Genomic DNA, 19,919 nt, shown 5'->3' on the forward strand with positions numbered 1-19,919 from the left:
GGTATTAGTATTGTTCCTTTCACGCGAAAATGAAGGACTACAGCTGTGCCTTCTGCCCTTCTAGTAGAGATCTGATAGAACTTGGAGGGTAAACAGATTTGCAAGTTTCATTTTTTTTCTTTCCCTAATAAATATCAGTTGGTGCTTGTCTGGTACCAAGCAGTGTGCTGGGGCTACAGAGAGGATCATAAAGACAGACCCAAATCCTAGCAGTTGAGTAAGCAAGACGGAAAGACAAATATAAATTGGGATGATCGCTGGAATGGAAATAAACAGGGTGTTTAAAGAACAGCAGAGAGGAAGACATATTACAGCATAAGCGGGTCAGAAAGGCCTCTCAGGGGTGGTGACGTTTAAGCTGAACCCCGAAGAGAAGAACCCAAAATGTGCGTGCCTGGGCGGGGGCAGGGGATGGGAGGTAGGGAGGGGAGGGAGAATCTGAGAAAGGCTTTGAGGCCGGAAAGGCCACGGCGTCTTACCGGAACCAAACTGGGAACGACGTGGCTGAATGAAGAGCCGAGGACGGTATGAGCCCAGGTGAGAGACGGAGGGAAACATAATCGTATAAGGGCTTCATAAGCCACGATAAAATTTGTGCTTTATTTCCGGCACGCTGGAAGCTGGTGAAGGGTTTTCAAGAGGAGGGCGACACGACCTGTTTAGAATCGGCAGCCCCCCCGTGCGAAATGACCGGGTCAGCGCAAAAACGAACACGTGCAAGGAGAAAGGAATTGTAAGAAGCACCCGGCAGACGATGGCACCTCAGCCAGGTGTGGGGCGGTGAGGGTGGCGAGAAGCCACAGGTGGGAGGGACATTCTCGGCAAGCATGGGTAGGAAGACGGGCAGAGGAGTGAGGCAGAGTTGGATTTTAGGGAACGATCCCATATTTTCAGCAGGAGGAACTCGGGGAAAAAACGTCAGTCCCCAACCTGGGCAACTGTGCTGCCTTTCTGCAACATGTTTCTCACGCCCTACGGGGTAAACACACAAACACGCAAGGATCTCACCAGAAGCTCGAAGAAGAACCAGGCGTACTTGAAGACGGTTTCTCTCACCATCCCGGTACTGACCACCATCTGTAGGGCAAGCTCCTCGTGGAAATGCTGGACGAGAACCAGAGAAACCAGTCTGAGATGGCAAGGGCCTTCCACACTGACACCTCTTCTCTCTGGTGGCTTGTTAGTTACTGATGCACATGTCCTAGGTGTCCCAGACCACAGCTGGATGGCCAGGTCAGTGCTCAGGTAACCTGACACGGAGAATCTTCTAGGCAGGTGGGAGGAGGCTGGTGGTGGTATCACGGAAGAGGGCTAGGTCTGAAGGAATGGCCTTTGCCTGGGAGTGACCCTGCAGGCGGGGCTGAGACTGTTACTTTCCTCTCGGCCCGTGGGGCAAATTATCTGTGTGACCACGTGCAAGCCATTCCTCTCTTGGCTCTCAGTTTTCTCATCTATAAATCAGTTGGTTGCTGGCAATGGTGGTCAAACTGGAATGTGTGTGTGTGTGGAGGGACTGTTGAGACTCGAAGACTGCTGGGTCCGCCCTCAGGGATTTGGATTTGGATCTTGTAGGTCTGGGGCCAGACCTGAGAATTTGTATTTCTAACAGGTTCCCAGGTGACGCTGGTGCTGTTGGTCCAGGGACCTCAATTCGAGAACTGTTGTCTAGGTGGTATCTAAACTCTCTTCCAGGGGTGCCTGGGTGGCTCAGTCAGTTAAGCACCTGACTCTGGCTCAGGTCAGGATCTTGTGGTTCATGGGTTCAGGCCCTGCGTCAGGCTCTGTGCTGACAGCTCAGAGCTTGGAGCCTGCTTTGGATTCTATGTTTCCCTCTCTGCCCCTCTCCTGCTCTCTCTCTCTCTCTCTCTCTCTCTCAAAAATAAAATAAACATTAAAAAATTTAAGCTCTGTTCCAGATAAGACAATTCTTGTTTTTATAATCGCACTATGGCATTGTAGGAAACACGATGGGTTGGGCTTATGAGCAGATCTTCTGCATTAAACAGCGGGGAACTCAGCATTTCTCAACTCCTATGTCCCAGGGTCAGATGCTGGAAGTTCTCGGCTTTGCTCTATGTCTACACTTCCTTTCGAGTTATCTAACTGCTCAACAGCAAACGTAGCAGGTGGTGACTGTGGCATCTTTGTACATTTCCCATTCCCTGGTTTATCTGGTTACTTATTAATGCTTTGACAACAGCTTTGCTTGGGAGGAAGTTCAAGAATAAAGGTAAGGCCACCAATTCATCTCAGTTTTCCTGAGACTTGGTCTGGAAACAGAAAAGTCCTGCATCCCAGGGAATCCTTGGTCCTGGGCAAACAGAGATGGGCGGCCACCTTAACTAATGGCAAAAAATGGCATCTGCCTACTTTTGTTGGATTTCGCTAATCTGGTGATCATAAAACCGAGCATAAATATAGATGAACTATTTTTTATTGTTCTGTGGGTGAGAGCTAAACTATTTGAGGGGTGCCTGGGTGGCTCAGTTGATTAAGCATCAGACTCTTGGTTTCAGCTCAGGTCTTGATCTCAGCATCTTGAGTTTAAGCCCCACACTGGGCTCCATGCTGGGTGTGGTTGATGGGGGGTGGGAGGGAGGGAGGGTGGGTGACGGGTATTGAGGAGGGCACCTTTTGGGATGAGCACTGGGTGTTGTATGGAAACCAATATGACAATAAATTTCATATATTGAAAAATAAATAAAATAAAATAAGAAAACAAAAAAACCGATTTGAGCATCCTAATACCACATGCGAGGGTACCAGCAAAATGGCAGTTAAGTCTTCAATTCAATCCCTAAAACAAAAATTGATTATAGCAAAGGCTGCCCTTGACAAACCTTTACAGCACCCACCCTGAACAGTGTGCAAGGAACCCAATTTACTGTCTCACGGACATTAACATTTGAGAGTTAGTAAGCTAAAGGGAGACTCATGGAAAAACCCATGTGCAGATGGCTGGGTATTCTATTTATATCCTTAGCCGGTTAATGGCGATGGGTGCAAAATGCTTAGATGTTTCAGCTTGTCAGGAGGCCCCCCTTCATTCTTCCAGGTGAGTCAAATCTTTATAATCTTAACACACGGAAAGAAGGCATTTGTCTGCTGTTACGAGACTGCCAGGAAGCTAACCCCCTTGAGAGCGCCAGGAGGAGGAATGTTAATGTAGCAGGTGGTCTAAGTGTGCCTATGATGTAAGTTGGCTACGCCCGGATCTTGCCCCTGTAGGAAAGACACGCTCTGCTAGCTTCAAAGGTAACCTCTGGAAAATAGGTCAGTTTGACTGCCAGAGTCTTATGGCAAGAAGAGATTAGAGGATAAGCTGCTTCTTAAAGTAATTTATGTTGCTTACCAGGCAACATTATTACAAGAACACCTTGCTCCTGACGTTACAGGAGACAGCCAAACAGCTAAATCCTTTTTTGCTGAGCTTCCCAAGAAACACTGTCTCAGCTGCCCTCTGAAATGAAAAGATTGGCTTCTGGTCATTGAAACCAGCAGGAACAAAGTCAAAAGAAGGCAAGTGCAAAACCAAACGCGATGGCCTGCCTTAAGGAAGCCTGGCTGCCGGCAAACCATGGCTTTTAAAAGAGGGACTTTGTAACCAGTCACTGCAAAGCCCCAAGCTAAGTTTCAGAGTAGGTGCAAAAGTTATTGTCAGCACCTGGCCCCATCTTTTTTCACTTCTTTGAAAAGTAACTCCTGGTACCTCTCCCCAGACATACGGTGCCTGGACTACTGAAAAGTCTGCACCCCCAGGCATACGCAGCACCCCCACCCTGCCACGCTTGATCTTTCCCTCACTTGGTCCAAAGTGAGCTGAGCTGAGGCTCCTTCCCTCCTTGCATGTTTCATAAACATTCCCTGTGGCGTCAGCTGTTGCAAACGGCTTACTGTGTTATCCTTCCAATCAGCATACTTAGATTTTAATAAGGGTCTTGAAAGACACTCAAGGGCTTAAGTAACTACCATAAAGGAGCAATTCTTGGGTGCCTGGCAGAGGAGAAATCCTAAGAAAGACACCCCCACCCCTTAGACCACACAGGCCGTGACTGGGGCGGGAGAATTTTTTTTATATAGGATGTTCTGGCGAGCAGTTTGTAAAGTCTCTGAACTCATAAGTAAAGCTGATTAGAATGAATTAAGTTTATTTGTTATTTGAGAGAGACAGAGACAGTATGAGTGGGGGAGAGGTAGAGAGTGAGGAAGAGAAAGAATCCCAGGCAGGCTCCATGCTGTAGGCTCAGAGCCTGACGCAGGGCTTCATTTCATGAACCGTGCTATCATGACCTGAGCCAAAATCAAGAGTCGGTGCTCAACTGACTGAGCCACCCAGGCACTCCCGATTACGAAGAGTTTTGGGGCGCCTGGGTGGCTCAGTCGTTTAAGCGTCTGACTCTGGCTCAGTTCATGATCTCGCAGTGTGTGAGTTCAAGTCCCACGTTGGGCTCTGTGCTGACAGCTCGGAGCCTGGAGCCTGCTTCCGATTCTGTGTCTCCCTCTCTCTGCCCTTCCCTTTGCTTGTGCTCTGTCTCTCTCTCTCTCAAAATTAAATAGACATTAAAAAGATTTTTAAAAACGAATGAATTTTGAGGAAGAATTTCCTGTCGCTTTATTTAGTATTGAAATAACTGATACCTAATTATTGCCATTCACTTTTGTTGAGAACGAACTGTCCTCGGCTTACCTGCTACTGAAAAAGAAACTAATGCAGTGCTTCTAAAACCGTGTCTCTGGATGAGCGTCACCTGGGAACTTGTTAGAAATGCAAATTCTTGGGCTCCACTTCAGATCTATTGGATCAGAAACTCTAGGAGTAGGGTGTGGCCATCAGTTTTAACAAACCCTCCGGCAGGGTACCTGGGTGGCTCAGCGTATTGAGGGTCTGACTTCGGCTCAGGTCATGATCTCGCAGTTCGTGAGTTAGAGCCCCGCATCGGGCTCTGTGCTGACAGCTCAGAGCCTGGACCCTGTCTCTTTGCCCCTCCCCTGCTTGCGCTCTACCCAACCCCCTCCCCCCAAAATAAATAAACATTAAAAAAAAAAAACCTCCAGGTACTTCTGAATGCATGGAAATTTGGAGAACCACTCACTGAATAGGAAACCAATTGGTCAAAAAATGGAGGATGAGGGACAGAGCTACAAAGTGTGTGTGTGTCAGGAGGGTGAGAACGAGGGAGGAGAGCACTTTGATGGTGTCTATTATAAATCATAGTGAGAGGACACGGGCAAATTGTACTCACACTGCCCGGCTCTGTACCTTTTTGCTGGCTGGCCTTGGGGCTGTGGTCGAACTGGGAACATCATTGTTGCCAGAGCAATAGTAAGACATTCGGTTGCAGTTACGATCAGCAATCTGAAAAACACAAACCATGATGTATCTGTCCACTGACACTGGTTCACTGCACAGATGAGCCTGCGGTCTGGGAATCACAACCTCAGAACTCATTTCCAATACACTTCTGCCTTTTTTTTTCTGGTTACAAAGGAAAGACAATTGCCATAAATATAAAACGAAGCAAAGAATGTAAGGTCACATTTAATTTTATTGCTCCTGAGATAATCATTGTTAGCAGTTTAGTGTGTAGAGTGACCCATAGTTAAAGCCTCGTTAAGAACACGGGCTGCCGAAGTCCCTTCCATGTTGTGACTTTATTGGGAGGGCGTGAAAAATAAAGTGTGGGAACAGCGCCTCTCTGTGGGCTAGTATGGTACTGTCGTGGGCTCTTAAAACACTGTATTTTAAAAATTGTCAAAAACCACTGTGGACAAAACGTTCTCCCCTTGCTACAACACGATTAGAAAATTCTTAACCCAATCCACATAGAAATTTAATAATTTCATTTTTATTAAGGACACCAGAAAGATCAAGGCTGTCATTGATAGCTGCAGGCTATTTCCCCGCCCTTCCCCCCAGGGGCCATCAGAAAATGCTAATGCTTAAAGGGACCTTAAATATGAGGTTGGACCATGGCGTGCTGGCAAAGGTAACAATCGGCTTCTGAGGGGGAGGACCTGGTGTGCAGCCTTTGCCTATTTCTGTGCTGTAAATGCTTTCATCGTGGCAGATTTCAGGTTAACATAACGTCACTGAACACAGCGTTGGGAAGAGATGTGTCCTAGCAAATCATTCTGTTGTATATCCTCCATACAAATACAATAGACACAAATGACCTCAAGAACACAGATAAGAGTAAAACATAGTAAAATAGTGAGGAAGGGCGTTTCAATACTACCTTTCTAAAGTGGAATAATTTTGGATTTATGGACAAGTTGCAAAGGTAGTACAGAGTTCTTGTGTACCCTTCTTTGCCCAGTTCCTCTCGATGTTAGTATCTTACATAACTATGATACCTTTGTCAAAACTGAGAAATTAACATGGGCTCATGACTAGCAACTAAACCACAGATTCAGATTTTACCAGTCTTTCCGCTAACGTAGAGTTTCAGTTTTAACATGCAATCCAAGATACCATATTACATTTAGATTATTTTTTAGTTACTACAGCTTATTTGTTAGTTTGTATAATTTCATTTTTGACAGTGTCTGTGGTTAACATCTGGCTCAGAACATTTCAGAAATTTGACCAATCAGCTCTCAGAAGCCGTGGGTTGATTCTGGAAGTCAAAAAAGGTAGAATAGAAATAATTTCATATGGTGTACACTCTAGATAGTTAGAATCTTTGGTAGTGGATCTCTAGGTGGTTCTTAAATTCATCCATGGTTCAGAAACTCCATAGAGACGAGGAAAAGGAGGCCCAGGGCAGGATCAGACTTGCCCCTCACCCCTCAGTTGGGGGGATGATAGAGTCGAGACCCAATTCTGGTCCCCAAATCATTTTTCTCACAACACACTGTCTCCAGTGGGCGGATTTTGTAAGAGAAATTATGTCAACACCTAGGAGTTTGATTTATCATAATCAGGGGAAAAGAAATTACTCTAAAAGCTTATCCATAGATCCATAGATAACTGGGGAAAAAAGTCAGATGGCAGCTTTATGGAAAAACAAACAACAATACTGAATTATACACTCAGGAGTGTGAATTTCATGATTCTATCACAATTTTGAAAAAAAATGTTCAGATGAGACACATTCTACAAAATATCTGACCAGGACTCCTCAAAACTGTCAAGGTCATCAAAACCAAGGGAAGTCTACAAAATTGTCCCAGCCAAGAGGTGACTGAGGAGACAGGACTACAAAATATACTGTGGTATCCCAGATGGGATCCTGGAACAGAAAAGTGGCATTAGGGAAAAACGGATGAAATCTGAATAGGATATGAAACTTTAGTTAATAAAAATAATAATGGATCAACAATAGTTAATTGTGACAAATGTACCATCCTAATGTAAAATGTTAATAAAAGAGAGACTAGGTAAGGAAAACTTTCTGTACTATATTCACAACAATTCTATAGATTTTCAAGTGTTACAAAATAAAAAACTGTGCCAAGAAAAAGCAAAGAATTCATGGTAGGAAAACAGGATAGCCCAAGTCATCAACCCTCTCAGGATCTCGGTTTTTGTTTATAAAACCTGGCTTCGCTCTTTGGAATTATTATATGGGGAAATCAACTTATGGATGTTGAATTTTTGATGAATGAATATTTAAAAACAACAATGGCAACAACACCATTCTAGTCATCTGAAAAGCAATCGAAGTTACATTTGCTTCTTTGCAAACAGAATCCATGGACCCCATGCGGCTCAATCAGCTATCCCCTAAAGATTTCCCACCAGGGGCAACTAACTGAGCAGATCTTCAAATGCCAGGCTTGCCTCTGCCCGTTGGCAGAATGGTCTCAATCACTTCCAAAGCCGAAGCCCTGAGAGCATCGGGCCAGCAGAGCAGGGGCAACGGTCCCAGTCGATTTCATGCCGTTTTGCCAAGTTTCGGTGAAAAATGAAAAGAGCTCGCGTCACCTTTCAGGGTTTGACACCTTCCCTACCTTTGACGACATGATGTTCTTTACCTCCTCGTCTGCTGCACAGTGTGGCCCCGTGAGGTCTGGATTACTACTGCTCATCACCCGCGCCTGCAGCAGCTTTGAACTCACGGCGGCAGCTGACGTGCGTCCAAAGGTGTGGTAGCGAGGGTCAGGGAGGCCAGCGGGGGCGCCTGCACCTGGCCAGGTACCGACATGTCAACAGAAAGGGGATCAGAGTCACTTACTGTGCTTGAAAGGGGAAGGGAGGGAGTGGAATGAAAACCCACCTGATTAGATCTTGGAATTAGGGTCTTATATCAAATGCTGGGGGAGGTCCAAGGGGCAGTTGATAAGGTGGGAGGCAGCAGGGAGCTGGGAACACACACCTCACCCAAAGGCAGAGGCGGCTACTGAGCCAACCCCAGGGCTACTGGAGTTTCTGATGGTTCTAGACAAGCTAGAAATGTGGACTTCTAAACTTATTAATATTTACATTAAGACAGCTTTAAAAGTCCCGTGAGGTGTTCTGAGATCTGAGAATCCAAGGAATCCTCTGAGCCTCATATCAGTTTTCACCGTGATGTGTACGTCTTCAAAAGTGATTCTGTGAGTCTATGAGATATCACCAGTTCTGTAAAAACTCAATCGAGGGGCACCTGGGTGGCTCAGGGAGTTAAGCGTCCGACTTCGGTGTAGGTCAAGATCTCATGGTTTGCGAGTTCGAGCCCCGCATCGCAATCTCTGAGGTCAGCTCAGAGCCTGCTTCGGATTCTGTCTCCCTCTCTCTCTCTCTCTGCGCCTACCTGCTCACTCTCTCTCTTTCTCAAAAATAAATAAACATTAAAAAAAAACTTACACAAAAAACCTCAGTCGAAATTACAGGTCTACTTGCAATGAGGCTGCGTGGACTAATAAAAACGGCAAGTTTCTTTGCGAGGTAGGACCTGGAGTTTGTAAACTTGGTAATGCTACTTTTCATATCCTGCTGACTAGAAGCACCGGGCGATTCTTACCTCTGTAACTAATTGGGAAGACTGGAGAAAGGCACCGTTGTTATTTCAAAAGTTTAGTTTGGGGGAAATGAGGACAGGGATTTCTTTTCTTCATAATGAGACGCTTAGGAAGCAGTGCTCACCACGACAGTCAGATATGTGTTGTGTCCCTGGTCATTATCATCCTAGCGTCCTACATTCCTGTTGTCACTGAGCCATCTTTGAAAAGAAAAGATCCTCGCCTGCATCAGAAATTACCCACCGGGTAAAGACCAGTGAGAATCATCCCACCGGCGGAAAAAAAGAAGTGCCTACGGTATACAAAGAGGGAGCGAGGCAGGAAGGAAGCAAGAGGGAAAGCTCTAGAAATAAACTTCTCAATTCAGCATTCACGTTCCGTTTTGTATCACTGATACAAAAATAAGTGACAAATGAACAAAATGGGTTTTACCTGGAAAAAAAGTTTCCGTGGAAGAGGTGATGTTGGGCATTTTCTTATATTTTTATTTACGTGGCAGTGGGGTGGGGGTGGGGGTGGGGGAGGCCTGCCCACCAGATGCCCACACCGGGGGCAACGCTACCTGACTTGGGCGAGTCCCTGGGCGGCTCCGGCAGGCGGAAGACGTAGTGCACGTACGAGGCCAGCAAGCAGTTCCTCCCGTGCTGGTCCTTGGCCAGGTCCTTGCTGTTGTGCAGGCTGTTGGCGATGGCCACGACGGACTCAAAGGCAAACTGGGAGAAGTTGGCTGAGGAACCGAGAGAAGAACGGGTGGCCTCATCATCAGTCGTTAATGAATCCAGGCGGAATGTTCTCTAGGGCTGGGTCCCCAATGGATCAGAGGTAGAATGTTCTCCGGGGCTGTGCCAAGGAGTCCTCGCTGCCGGCCAGCCGAACCAGGCAGGTCACCATGCGGGCCACCCTCCGCCCCGGCTCTGCTTACTGGGAACGACTTGCACGTTTCCTTCTCCATCTCCCCCTGTGGCCAGGACTTGAGACGGGGTCTACTGTGGCTCTTCGCAACAAAGACTTGAGACCGTCTAGACCCCCTTCCCCCTCTCAACCGTGCTGTGACCTGGTGTTACTCAGCGGGACCCGCACTGACATGGGCACTATCACCCGGGAGCCAGTTAGACATGCAGACTCTCGGGCCCCACCCCGGACCTCCGGAGTCAGAATCCGCATTTAACAAGATGCCCAGGTGATTCTCAGGTGCGCTCGGGTCTGAGATGTGCTGTTGCAGCACGCAGATTCTTGGGGCCACAGATTAAAAAGGGAGATGTGGGGGGGCGCCTGGGTGGCGCAGTCGGTTAAGCGTCCGACTTCAGCCAGGTCACGATCTCGCGGTCCGTGAGTTCGAGCCCCGCGTCGGGCTCTGGGCTGATGGCTCAGAGCCTGGAGCCTGTTTCCGATTCTGTGTCTCCCTCTCTCTCTGCCCCTCCCCCGTTCATGCTCTGTCTCTCTCTGTCCCAAAAATAAATAAACGTTGAAAAAAAAAAATTAAAAAAAAAAAAAAAAAAGGGAGATGTGGGGCACCTGGGGGGCTCAGTCGGTTGAGCGTCTCTTGATTTCGGCTCAACTCATCATCTCACGGTGTGTGAGTTCCAGCCCCGCGTGAGGCACTGTGCTGATGGCGTGGAGCCTGCTTAGGATTCTGTTCCCCTCTTTCTGCCCCTCCCTCTCTCAAAATAAATAAAAATAAACTTAAAAACACTAGCTGGAACAGACAAAGCAGGGTGCAGATATGTGGGGGCATGGGAAGAAATCTGGGAGGGGGGTGAGCTTGCCGGTTTGCAGGAATCTATCCGGAGAGGCGACAGCTCCACGAACGACACGCTGGCCTGCCTGTGACAAGGATGTCTAACCTGTGGATGCACGAAAGAAGCATCCCAGGACACAATGAACCCGAGGGATTCTTCCTGGCTCTGCAGGCTACCTGGCATGTTCTAGACTATGAGTTCATGGCCCCGCCCCGCCAGCTCACTCATGTGCCACGGCCCAACTGTGTTACTTACTTCTCTTCTGACACTCCCAGGAAAGGGTCTTCCGAAACTGTTTTCTGAACCTCTTTTTTTCTAAACCAGACATTCGGGTTTTCCGCCTTTGTCTTGCGCATCTTGCTTGCACATTTTGGCCTTTTCCCCTCCGCCCCTCCTTCAAAGCCATCTCAAATACCGTCTTCTTCCTGGGACCCTCCTTCATCCTCCCAGATGGATGTTTTCACCATCCCTGCTCCGGTATTTAGCGTATGTGTCCCTATGAGGACTTCTGTCGGTCCTGCTGCTCTTTGCCATGTTGTAAGTCCCATACGCTCTTGACTGTTCCTGCAAAGCCTACAACACCTAGCAGAGGACTGGAGCATGGGTGGGACCCAAAAGACATCCGCTGGACTGGAGGGCACAAGACCCCATAAGTCCAGCTGAAAACAGCCCGAACAAAGGTGCCTCACAGCTGCTGGTCTCCTGCAGGAGTCCGGGGAACCGCCAGACCCAGGTCATACCTGACATTGTCCCCAGAGGAAGTCTTACACATCGTACTTAGTGCTAACGCGTTCAAAGTAAGCATTTAAAATATACCATAAGACAGAAAAACCACTGAGTGGTTGCTGGGGACTGAGGGGAAGGGTGAATGGGGAGTGGCTATGGATGGGTAGGGGCTTCCTAAATTTAGGGCTGATGAAAATGTTCTGGAATTAGATACCAGTGACAGTTGGACAACTATGTGAATGTGCTAAAAATCAGTGAATTGTGGGGCTCCTGGGTGGCTCAGTCAGTTGAACGTCTGACTAGTGATTTCAGCTCAGGTCATGATCTCATGGTTTGTGAGTTTGAGCCCCGTGACGGGCTCTGTGCTGACAGTGCGGAGCCTGCTTGGGATTCTCTCTCTTTGCCCCTCCCCTGCATGTTCTTTCTCTTTCTCCCACTCTATTTTTCTAAATAAATACATAAACTTAAAAAAAAAACAAATGAGGGGCACCTGGGTGGCTCAGTCGGTTAAGCGGCCGACTTCACCTCAGGTCATGATCTCGCGGTCCGTGAGTTCGAACCCCGTGTCGGGCTCTGTGCTGACAGCTCAGAGCCTGGAGCCTGTTTCAGATTCTGTGTCTCCCTCTCTCTGACCCTCCCCCGTTCATGCTCTGTCTCTCTCTGTCTCAAAAATAAATAAATGTTAAAAAAAAAAACAAATGAGTTGTATGTTTTAGTGAATTTTAAGATATGCATATAATATCTCCATAAAAAAGCGATCACATTGAATTTCAATTTAGAGAGTTCCTTTCCTCCCATTTAATAGGAACTGTCTGACTTCTTGAAACCCTATTTCTTTGTTGGTCAAGAAGACAAATATCTCAGAGGTAAAATAAATCCATCAATTACAAGAAATGGAACTTGAAAGATTGCCTCTGATCATTCAGTACATATGTCGTTAAAAGCTGAAATTTTAAGCATCCTACATTAATGTGCATTTTTTTTTAACATCCAGGAAGCCTCAAAAAAAAAAATCAGTGGACTTGGCTTCCCTGGACTCACGTCATCATTGGAAAGGAAGACAGCACCGCCCCTGTTCTCAGGATTTCCGGGAAGTCTCGGTTCCCACAACAAGGCGCCGCCCCCCTCCCCCGGCCCCGCAGGCCTCCCACCTGTCTGGCCGGCGATGACCATGGGCTGGACGGAGAGCTGGAAGAGCTTGTCCAGCACCAGGTGCAGGAACAGCACCAGCGGCTCCAAGCGGGAGGAGTTCAGGCAGATGAGGCTGAGCTTCAGCTCGTGCTCCAGCGACGTCTCGCTGATCTTCTGGTCCAGCACGCGGATGGGGAAGGTCACCTGGCTCTCCAGGGAGTGACAGAGGGTGAAGAACCTCTCCAGGTGGTTGTCCTAGGGGGGCAGACGGCACACGTTGCACGGGACTCACCCCTCCGTGCTCACCAGGGGGTGCACAGACACACACAGCTCCAAGCCTCTCATCCCGCGTTCCAGACCAGGAGTTCTAAGAGAAGGCTGTTTCACACTGAGGGTATGAACTCCTCTGTGCCATGGTGTGAACAAAACAATCGCTTCTTTAAATTTTTTTTTAATGTTTTATCTTATATTTGAGAGAAAGAGAGAGAGAGAGAGAGAGAGAGAGAGAGAGAGAGAGAGGAAGCATGAGCAGGGGAGGGTCAGAGAGAAGGAGACACAGAATCCAGAGTAGGCTCCAGGCTCTGAGCTGTCAGCACAGAGCCCGACACGGGGCTCGAACTCACGAGCAGTGAGATCATGACCTGAGCCGAAGTCGGATGCTCAACCGGCTGAGCCACCCAGGCGCCCCAAAACAATCTCCTGATAACTTTTAACTGAAGAAAACATGCTTTGGACTCTGGCATGGTTTGTAAGCAGAGGCAAGGACACCAGGTTAGACACGTTGCCAAACAGGGGGTCTGAGCACACGTAAAGTGCAGGCAGGGGCCAGAAAAGGAGGGCATGTCGAACTGGCATGGGGGAAAGCTGGAGAGATGGCAGGATGGCAGAGGGAAATGAGACAGTAGAAGAAAACGTTGCAAATGGGACCCCCTCGCACATCTCAGCCAGCAGGCAGCCGGGCAGGTCCTGGGTTCCTTCATCTAGGGGCTCCATATTTTTATGAGGTCTTCCTCATTTAAACCACAAATAAAACCTGAACAGGCCTGGAAGTCTCCACAAAGAACCAAAGGTTGTTTTTGTTCTACCCATGCACAAAGACGGTCACTGATGTTTTATTGGACCCTGTCCTTACAGGTTTCTCTGCTGTACCCCCAGCTTCCTTCTGGCTCTGATCTGAAGTGGACCTTGAGGTTCCTTACCTGGGTGTGAACCGAGGAAACAGCTTGCACTTCAATATTAAATACTCCCTTATGTCCTTCAGCCCACTTAATGGGAGGGTTCTGTAAAGGGACTTTCTGTGTTAAAGAAAAAAAAAAAAAGATTAGCAATTCAGTCCCCTTTTCTGATCACCGACCAGCCGAGTGAAGCAACTTGACCCTGTAAATGTCAGGGTTCTACAAATATAACCCTCCCTGGAAGCCTAATCTGAGTGGTCCAGGAGTTAGGAGCCCTCGGTTCAAGTTCAGTTCTTCACAGAATTAGTTACTGTGACTTTGACAAGTCAAATAAACTCCCATTTTCTTATGCTGAAAGGAGGGATCAGAAGTGAGTGATGTGGGGCGCCTGAGTGGCTTAGTGAGTTAAGCATCTGACTTCGGCTCAGGTCATGATCTCGTGGTTCGTGAGTTCCAGCCCCGCATCGGGCTCTGTGATGACAGCTCAGAGCCTGGAACCTGCTTCGGATTCCGTGTCTCCCTCTCTCTCTGCTCCTCCCCCGCTTGTGCTCTCTTTCTCTCTCTCAAAAATAAATAAACATTACAAAAAATTGTTAAAAAAAAAAAAAAAAAAAAAAAAGAAGGGAGTGCTGGGTCTTAAACTCCCATCCAGCAGTGATAATCCTGGATTCCAGGGAGTAATACTGCAGCGATTTCCCCATTAGTCAGGAATGTCAAGACCAAGTGTAGAATATCTTGCAAGACATGAAATTTTAATGCTTTCGAGTGCCTGCAGTTCCTTTCCCTTTTAACACCGTGTTTCCAAATAGCAGTCCTGGTAGGCTCCCGCTTTAATTGCTCAAAAGGACTCTTTTATATACCATTTATAGATCAGCAGTTGTTCAGTCCTTAGGGACTTGCCTTAAATTCCCACCAGAATTGTCATCCTCTAGAGACACCATCACACAGCGTTGAGTGAGCACCGCCCAGCCTGGCCCAGCCACGTGAGTGTGGGCATCTCCCACCTTCTAATGGAAGGAGGCTTGCTGTATCTACAAGGGGAGGATGTGTGCATGGGGTGTGGACCCTTGGAAGTCCTCAGACAGACTCACAAATGGGGACTCAAAGCTGGATCCAGCCCACAGACAAGTTCTGTTCGGCCCAGTGTTGGAAACTTTTCTTTTTTTTTAATGCTTATTCATTTCTGAGATACAGAGAGAGAGGGACAGAGTGTGAGCAGGAGGCGGGGACACAGAGACAGGGAGACACGGAATCCTAAGTGAGGCTCCAGGCTCTGAGCTGTAGGCACAGAGCCCGACGCGGGGCTCGAACTCAAGAACCGCGAGATCATGACCTGAGCTGAAGTCGGATGCTTCACTGCCTGAGCCACCCAGGTGCCACAAGAGCCCTTATCTTTTAAGATAATTGTAAAATATTTATAAATGAAATGATATAACGTCTGGGATTTGCTTCAAAGTAATACTGACTGATGCAAACCTGCGCCAGGCAGACGAGGAGCACGAGAGCTGGTGCAGGGCCAGTGCCTCTGTGGTGACCACGGAGATGCCACCGGGCTCCCTTAAAAGGGTGGACTGCAGCACTGTGCATGCGCAAGAGGTGGCCCAGGAAACAGGAGGAAGCAAAGACTACCGACATTGGCATCTCGGGAGCAATAAAGGTATCCAGCTGCAGACAGCGACAAGGGACTCCGAGGAGGAGAACCCGGCGACAGTTAGTGTGGGAACCTGCTAAAAGGATCTGTACTGAGAGCAGCTGTTGTCGCGGAAGGGCTCTAGCTGCTTTGTCCTTTACAATACATTATTCTGTGAGTCCCTTTGTCGTGGTGAATGCAAAGCGGTGCTTCCTAGGGTGCAACGTGCATTTGCCAAACATTCAGAACTGGGGATGCCTCAGTGAAGGGGGTTCCACGTCCACATTTGCTCCCATCCTATCAGAGCAACGTGCTCTCAGAACATGCAACACGCTGAGAGACGGCCGTCCTCCAAAACATGCTGAGCATCCTCAGTCACATCTAAGGGAATGAGAAGTGCATCTGGGCAGGTGGTCCAAGACCATGGCCAGCCAGGAAAGGGCTCCTGGCTAACTTGGCGGTTACCTCTGCAGAATGCATGGAATAGTTGGGGGGCAGCTTTTCCAAGGCAACTGGGAGACAGTAGGATCCCGTTTGAAGGCGTTCATTTAAGAGAATTGGCAGCCACTGAAACAGATGATGTAAAGAATAAAGTGGTATTTATTACAGCATATAATTCTGGCAATTTATCTAGCTCACAATAATCAAATGCAACTAAATGATGATTAGATATTGACCAGGCCTCTTTGTGGCAGTAATTTCAGTCAAGTTGTTTGCATTTTAAATTCCCTGAGAGCTCCGAAGATAGTAATATCCATGATTTACTGCTTTCAGAGCCAAAGGAGTAGCATTTTTCTTTATAGCCAGTGTTTGTGAGTGTCTGAACAAGATCAATGTTTATCTTACCATATATATATATATATATATATATATATATATATATATATATATATATATATATGAAACAACTTTCTTCCCCTTGGGGAAAAAAGAGCTAGTTTTATATGTGGAGCATATATGTTAAATCTGGAAATAATGGACAATGCCACGCTTTTTTCTAAGTGAGTGTTCTTCCAGAATCTAGCATCCCCTAGCTTTCCCTTCCAGAAATATGTCACCTGCTACATCAAGTCATGTTTGCTTTTTGCTATCATCTGGCTTGGCGTATTTTGCTACTTCTGGCAGGAAAAAAAGCAAGTGAGTAGAATTTAGTTGTTGATCTCTGCAGGGACCTTGAGTCCCTCAACCGCAGGGTGAATCAGCAAGTTGAAAACGACTCACCGAATATCCCAGAAGACTTTCCACGGAGGCTCCTTGCTTCTGCTGACAGCTGATATGATAGAAGGTGAACAGGAGGTGGTGATGTACTGTGAGCTTAGCAGGAAGCTTAATTTTCACTTCTTCATAGAAGTCGGGAGACCTGTTTCAAAAGCACATTACACACAAACAACTTTTAGCAAGAATGACGACTTCTCTGACTATAAATTGTAAGGCCACAGTCCTTTTGCTCCTCAGAATTTGCCTGCTTGGTGTGTGGCCTTTTATTTTTTTAAATGTAATTTATTGTCAAGTTAGCTAACATACAGCACAGAGGGCGTGCTCTTGGTTTTGGGGGTAGATTCCTGTGATTCATCGCTTAGATGCAACACCCAGTGCTTGTCCCACCGAGTGCCCTCCTCAATGCCCATCACCAACTCTCCCCTCTCCTCCACCCCCCCGCCCAAAACCTCAGTTTGTTCTCTGTATTCAAGAGTCTCTTATGGTTTGCCTCCCTCCCTCTCCGTTTGAAACTATTTTTCCCCTTCCCTTCTCCCATGGTCTTCTGTTAAGTTTTCCAAGTTCTACATATGAGTGAAAGTTCTACATACGAGATCTGTTTTTCTCTGACTGCCTTATCTCACTCAGCATAGTACCCTCCAGTTCCATGCATGTTGCTGCCAATGGCAGGATTTCATTCTTTCTCACTGCCAAGTAGTATTCCATTGTATATATAAACTACATCTTTATCCACTCGTCAGTTGATGGACATTTAGGGTAGTTCTCAATTAAAAATGAACTACCCTTGGGGCGCCTGGGTGGCGCAGTCGGTTAAGCGTCCGACTTCAGCCAGGTCACGATCTCGCGGTCCGTGAGTTCGAGCCCCGCGTCAGGCTCTGGGCTGATGGCTCAGAGCCTGGAGCCTGTCTCTGATTCTGTGTCTCCCTCTCTCTCTGCCCCTCCCCCGTTCATGCTCTGTCTCTCTCTGTCCCAAAAGTAAATAAACGTTGAAAAAAAAAAAAAAATGAACTACCCTACGTCCCAGCAATAGCACTACTAGGAACTTATCCAAAGGATGCAGGAGTGCTGATGCATAGGGGCACATGGAGCCCAATGTTTACGCAGCACTTTCAACAACAGCCAAATTATAGTGTTTTGCTTTTTACTCTACATCATTCTGCTCCCAAGCTGGAGATCCTTGGACCAACCTTATGCCCCCGGATATACTTTGCCTACCTAACACCGCTCACAAACTAAAGGTTTTGTCGGGGTCAGGGGGGAAAGATCTCTGCACACACAATGGAAAAGTTCAACTTCATCTGAAAACGGGATAAGGCTCAGAGTCTGGCTGTGACCTCCTTTCTATCTCCACCCCAAGAACAGGGACTGGCATGTGGCTGGCACTCATCAAAGGAATTTGGATTAGCAAATGAATGATGTTAGGAAGGAAAAGGAACCTGATTTTAGTGAATTACAAAGTCCCAGATACTTTACTAAAGGGCTTCATGTATATTATTCGGTTCATTGTCAGCCCAACCCAGGAAAGTGCGTTCAGAGAAATGCTTAAATGGGCCAAGGTTATCAAGCCAGGATCAAACCCAAGTCCATCTGACTCTGTAAGGGTGGACTATTCATCTCCTCTTCCTGTGAACTGTGAATAACGGTTTAGACGTTATTCTGTGACTCAGTTTACCCACAGAATAATGAGTGTTCCATTTCTCTTGGCCAACTTAAATCTCCTTAAAGTTGACAATGGGGCAGGTGTGGAGTGATAGTTAGAAGACAAGTAGACAGAGAAAGGAAAGCTGGCTTTGTTTCTGGACCCCTGCAGTATCTCAGAGCAAGGTAGGAAATTTATTTCTTTATTTAACACCACAAAACTTCTCGTTATCATACTAGGACAGAAGGTTCCAGAAAAGGCCAAACAACATTCGGTTCTTAAAGATATTTTCTTCTCCCAGTCTTAGGTAATGGCAAAAAATGTGCATCTCTGACACAGAATCATGGAACTGACATATATTTGCTTGGTCCCTCAGTCCCCCAAATTATAAAACTTTTGGGAGGAATCATCTAAGGGGTTCAGAAAAGCCAGGAGATAATGAGACAACCATGACGTAGGTTTACAACTCTGAAACGAACTTACTTATTATGGTATGTAACGGTTGTGTAAACTTCCTGGAGAAATTCCGGGCCATTAGATTTTCCAAAGATGATCTGTTCGCCAACACAGAAAAGACCAAATGAGCGGTGATATTTGGGTTCATCAAATCAACTGTCATCGGCCCAGGGGATGCTCCGGTCTCACAGAGCTGCATTTTGTAAATTAAGGGTGCTGAGTTTACAACTGATCCAACTGCACACGTACCAATGGGGAACTGGTTACGAAGGGTATATTAGTGACCAAGGGCCACAGGGCTGCGAGCCTGGAAGGCCAGGGCTTTCTCCACTCCGCCTCACTGTCTGTATGTCTGTACTCCAGGGCAGAGCCACAGAGTGCTGCCCCAGCGACTCTGGCCCGGGCTCTTTTCCCTCCAGAGACATGGACCTGGTCGCTTGGGTGATCAGGGCCTTCACTGGCCTGTCCACATGTTCGTGCTATTTAGAAAAAGACACCTCTTCTGGCCTGACTCAGCCCTAAAGGCACATGATTTGACTCATCTTTGGGCAAAGAAAACAAGAGCCCTTTTTACTAGGTGCAAAAATGACAGGTCCCGGGGCCTGGGGAGTAGAGAACAGGCTGGGCCTGGCCCCCACTTGTCCCCTACGAGAAATTTCTGTGCAGCTGTAGCCGGCTGCCCTGGGAGCCTTGCCAGGGGCCAGAGCAGAGAGAACCAGGGGCATTTCCTTGAGTATTTCCTTGAGCATTTCCTTCCCACCACTGTTGCAAGAAGATACCTTTGGGTAGGTGAGTAAGCCAACAGGAAGATGGTTAAAAAAAAAAAAAAAGTAGATACTTCTAGAATGGATGCACTGGAAAAAAATTACTTCAGTAGAAAGGTGTATTAACTGGATTCTGGGACTTGCATTAAATAATAACAGCTAACTTCCCATCTTATTAGAAGATAGTAGAAATAATACAATATAAATTCTGGCCTTTTGGGTTCCCTAGAGAACACTGTTATTATATATTTATTATTTGATTTAAATTTTGCTTCGAGATGAAGCTCCATTCCCGAAATGGGTTGAGATGGTGTGTGTTTATCATGACTAGGCAATATATATCTCCAGATGTGGTCTGGGGCTCAGGCAGAGTGTATTGCAATGCACATCTGGAAATAGAGCAAACATGGCTGACGCAGTGGGCCCGTCTCTCCAACTCTTATGCCAGCAGGGGTGGTGTGGAAAGATTTCGTGATATTTTTCAGTCCTCTCAAACGA

The 19,919-nt window shown here is 47.1% G+C and overlaps 1 protein-coding gene across 7 annotated transcripts in view; it reads right to left on the reverse strand.

The window, feature by feature from the left end:
- The window catches only part of DOCK8 (dedicator of cytokinesis 8), a 229,527-nt gene that overhangs the window by 69,100 nt on the left and 140,508 nt on the right, over nucleotides 1-19,919 (reverse strand). For 5 of the 7 annotated variants that reach the window (XM_045469433.1, XM_045469431.1, XM_045469435.1 and 2 more), the window contains 9 exons: nucleotides 18,685-18,755; nucleotides 16,566-16,704; nucleotides 15,810-15,911; nucleotides 13,739-13,834; nucleotides 12,560-12,794; nucleotides 9,506-9,670; nucleotides 7,954-8,123; nucleotides 5,261-5,356; nucleotides 1,009-1,104 (listed from right to left, as the gene is read on the reverse strand). In XM_045469433.1, the coding sequence (XP_045325389.1) occupies nucleotides 1,009-1,104; nucleotides 5,261-5,356; nucleotides 7,954-8,123; nucleotides 9,506-9,670; nucleotides 12,560-12,794; nucleotides 13,739-13,834; nucleotides 15,810-15,911; nucleotides 16,566-16,704; nucleotides 18,685-18,755 (1,170 nt within the window). The remainder of the gene's footprint in view (nucleotides 1-1,008; nucleotides 1,105-5,260; nucleotides 5,357-7,953; nucleotides 8,124-9,505; nucleotides 9,671-12,559; nucleotides 12,795-13,738; nucleotides 13,835-15,809; nucleotides 15,912-16,565; nucleotides 16,705-18,684; nucleotides 18,756-19,919) is intronic. The other 2 variants (XM_045469434.1, XM_045469432.1) reach the window with 1 other exon arrangement.

The sequence above is a fragment of the Leopardus geoffroyi genome, chromosome D4, assembly GCF_018350155.1.
Source record: "Leopardus geoffroyi isolate Oge1 chromosome D4, O.geoffroyi_Oge1_pat1.0, whole genome shotgun sequence".
Classification (NCBI taxonomy): Eukaryota; Metazoa; Chordata; class Mammalia; order Carnivora; family Felidae; genus Leopardus; species Leopardus geoffroyi.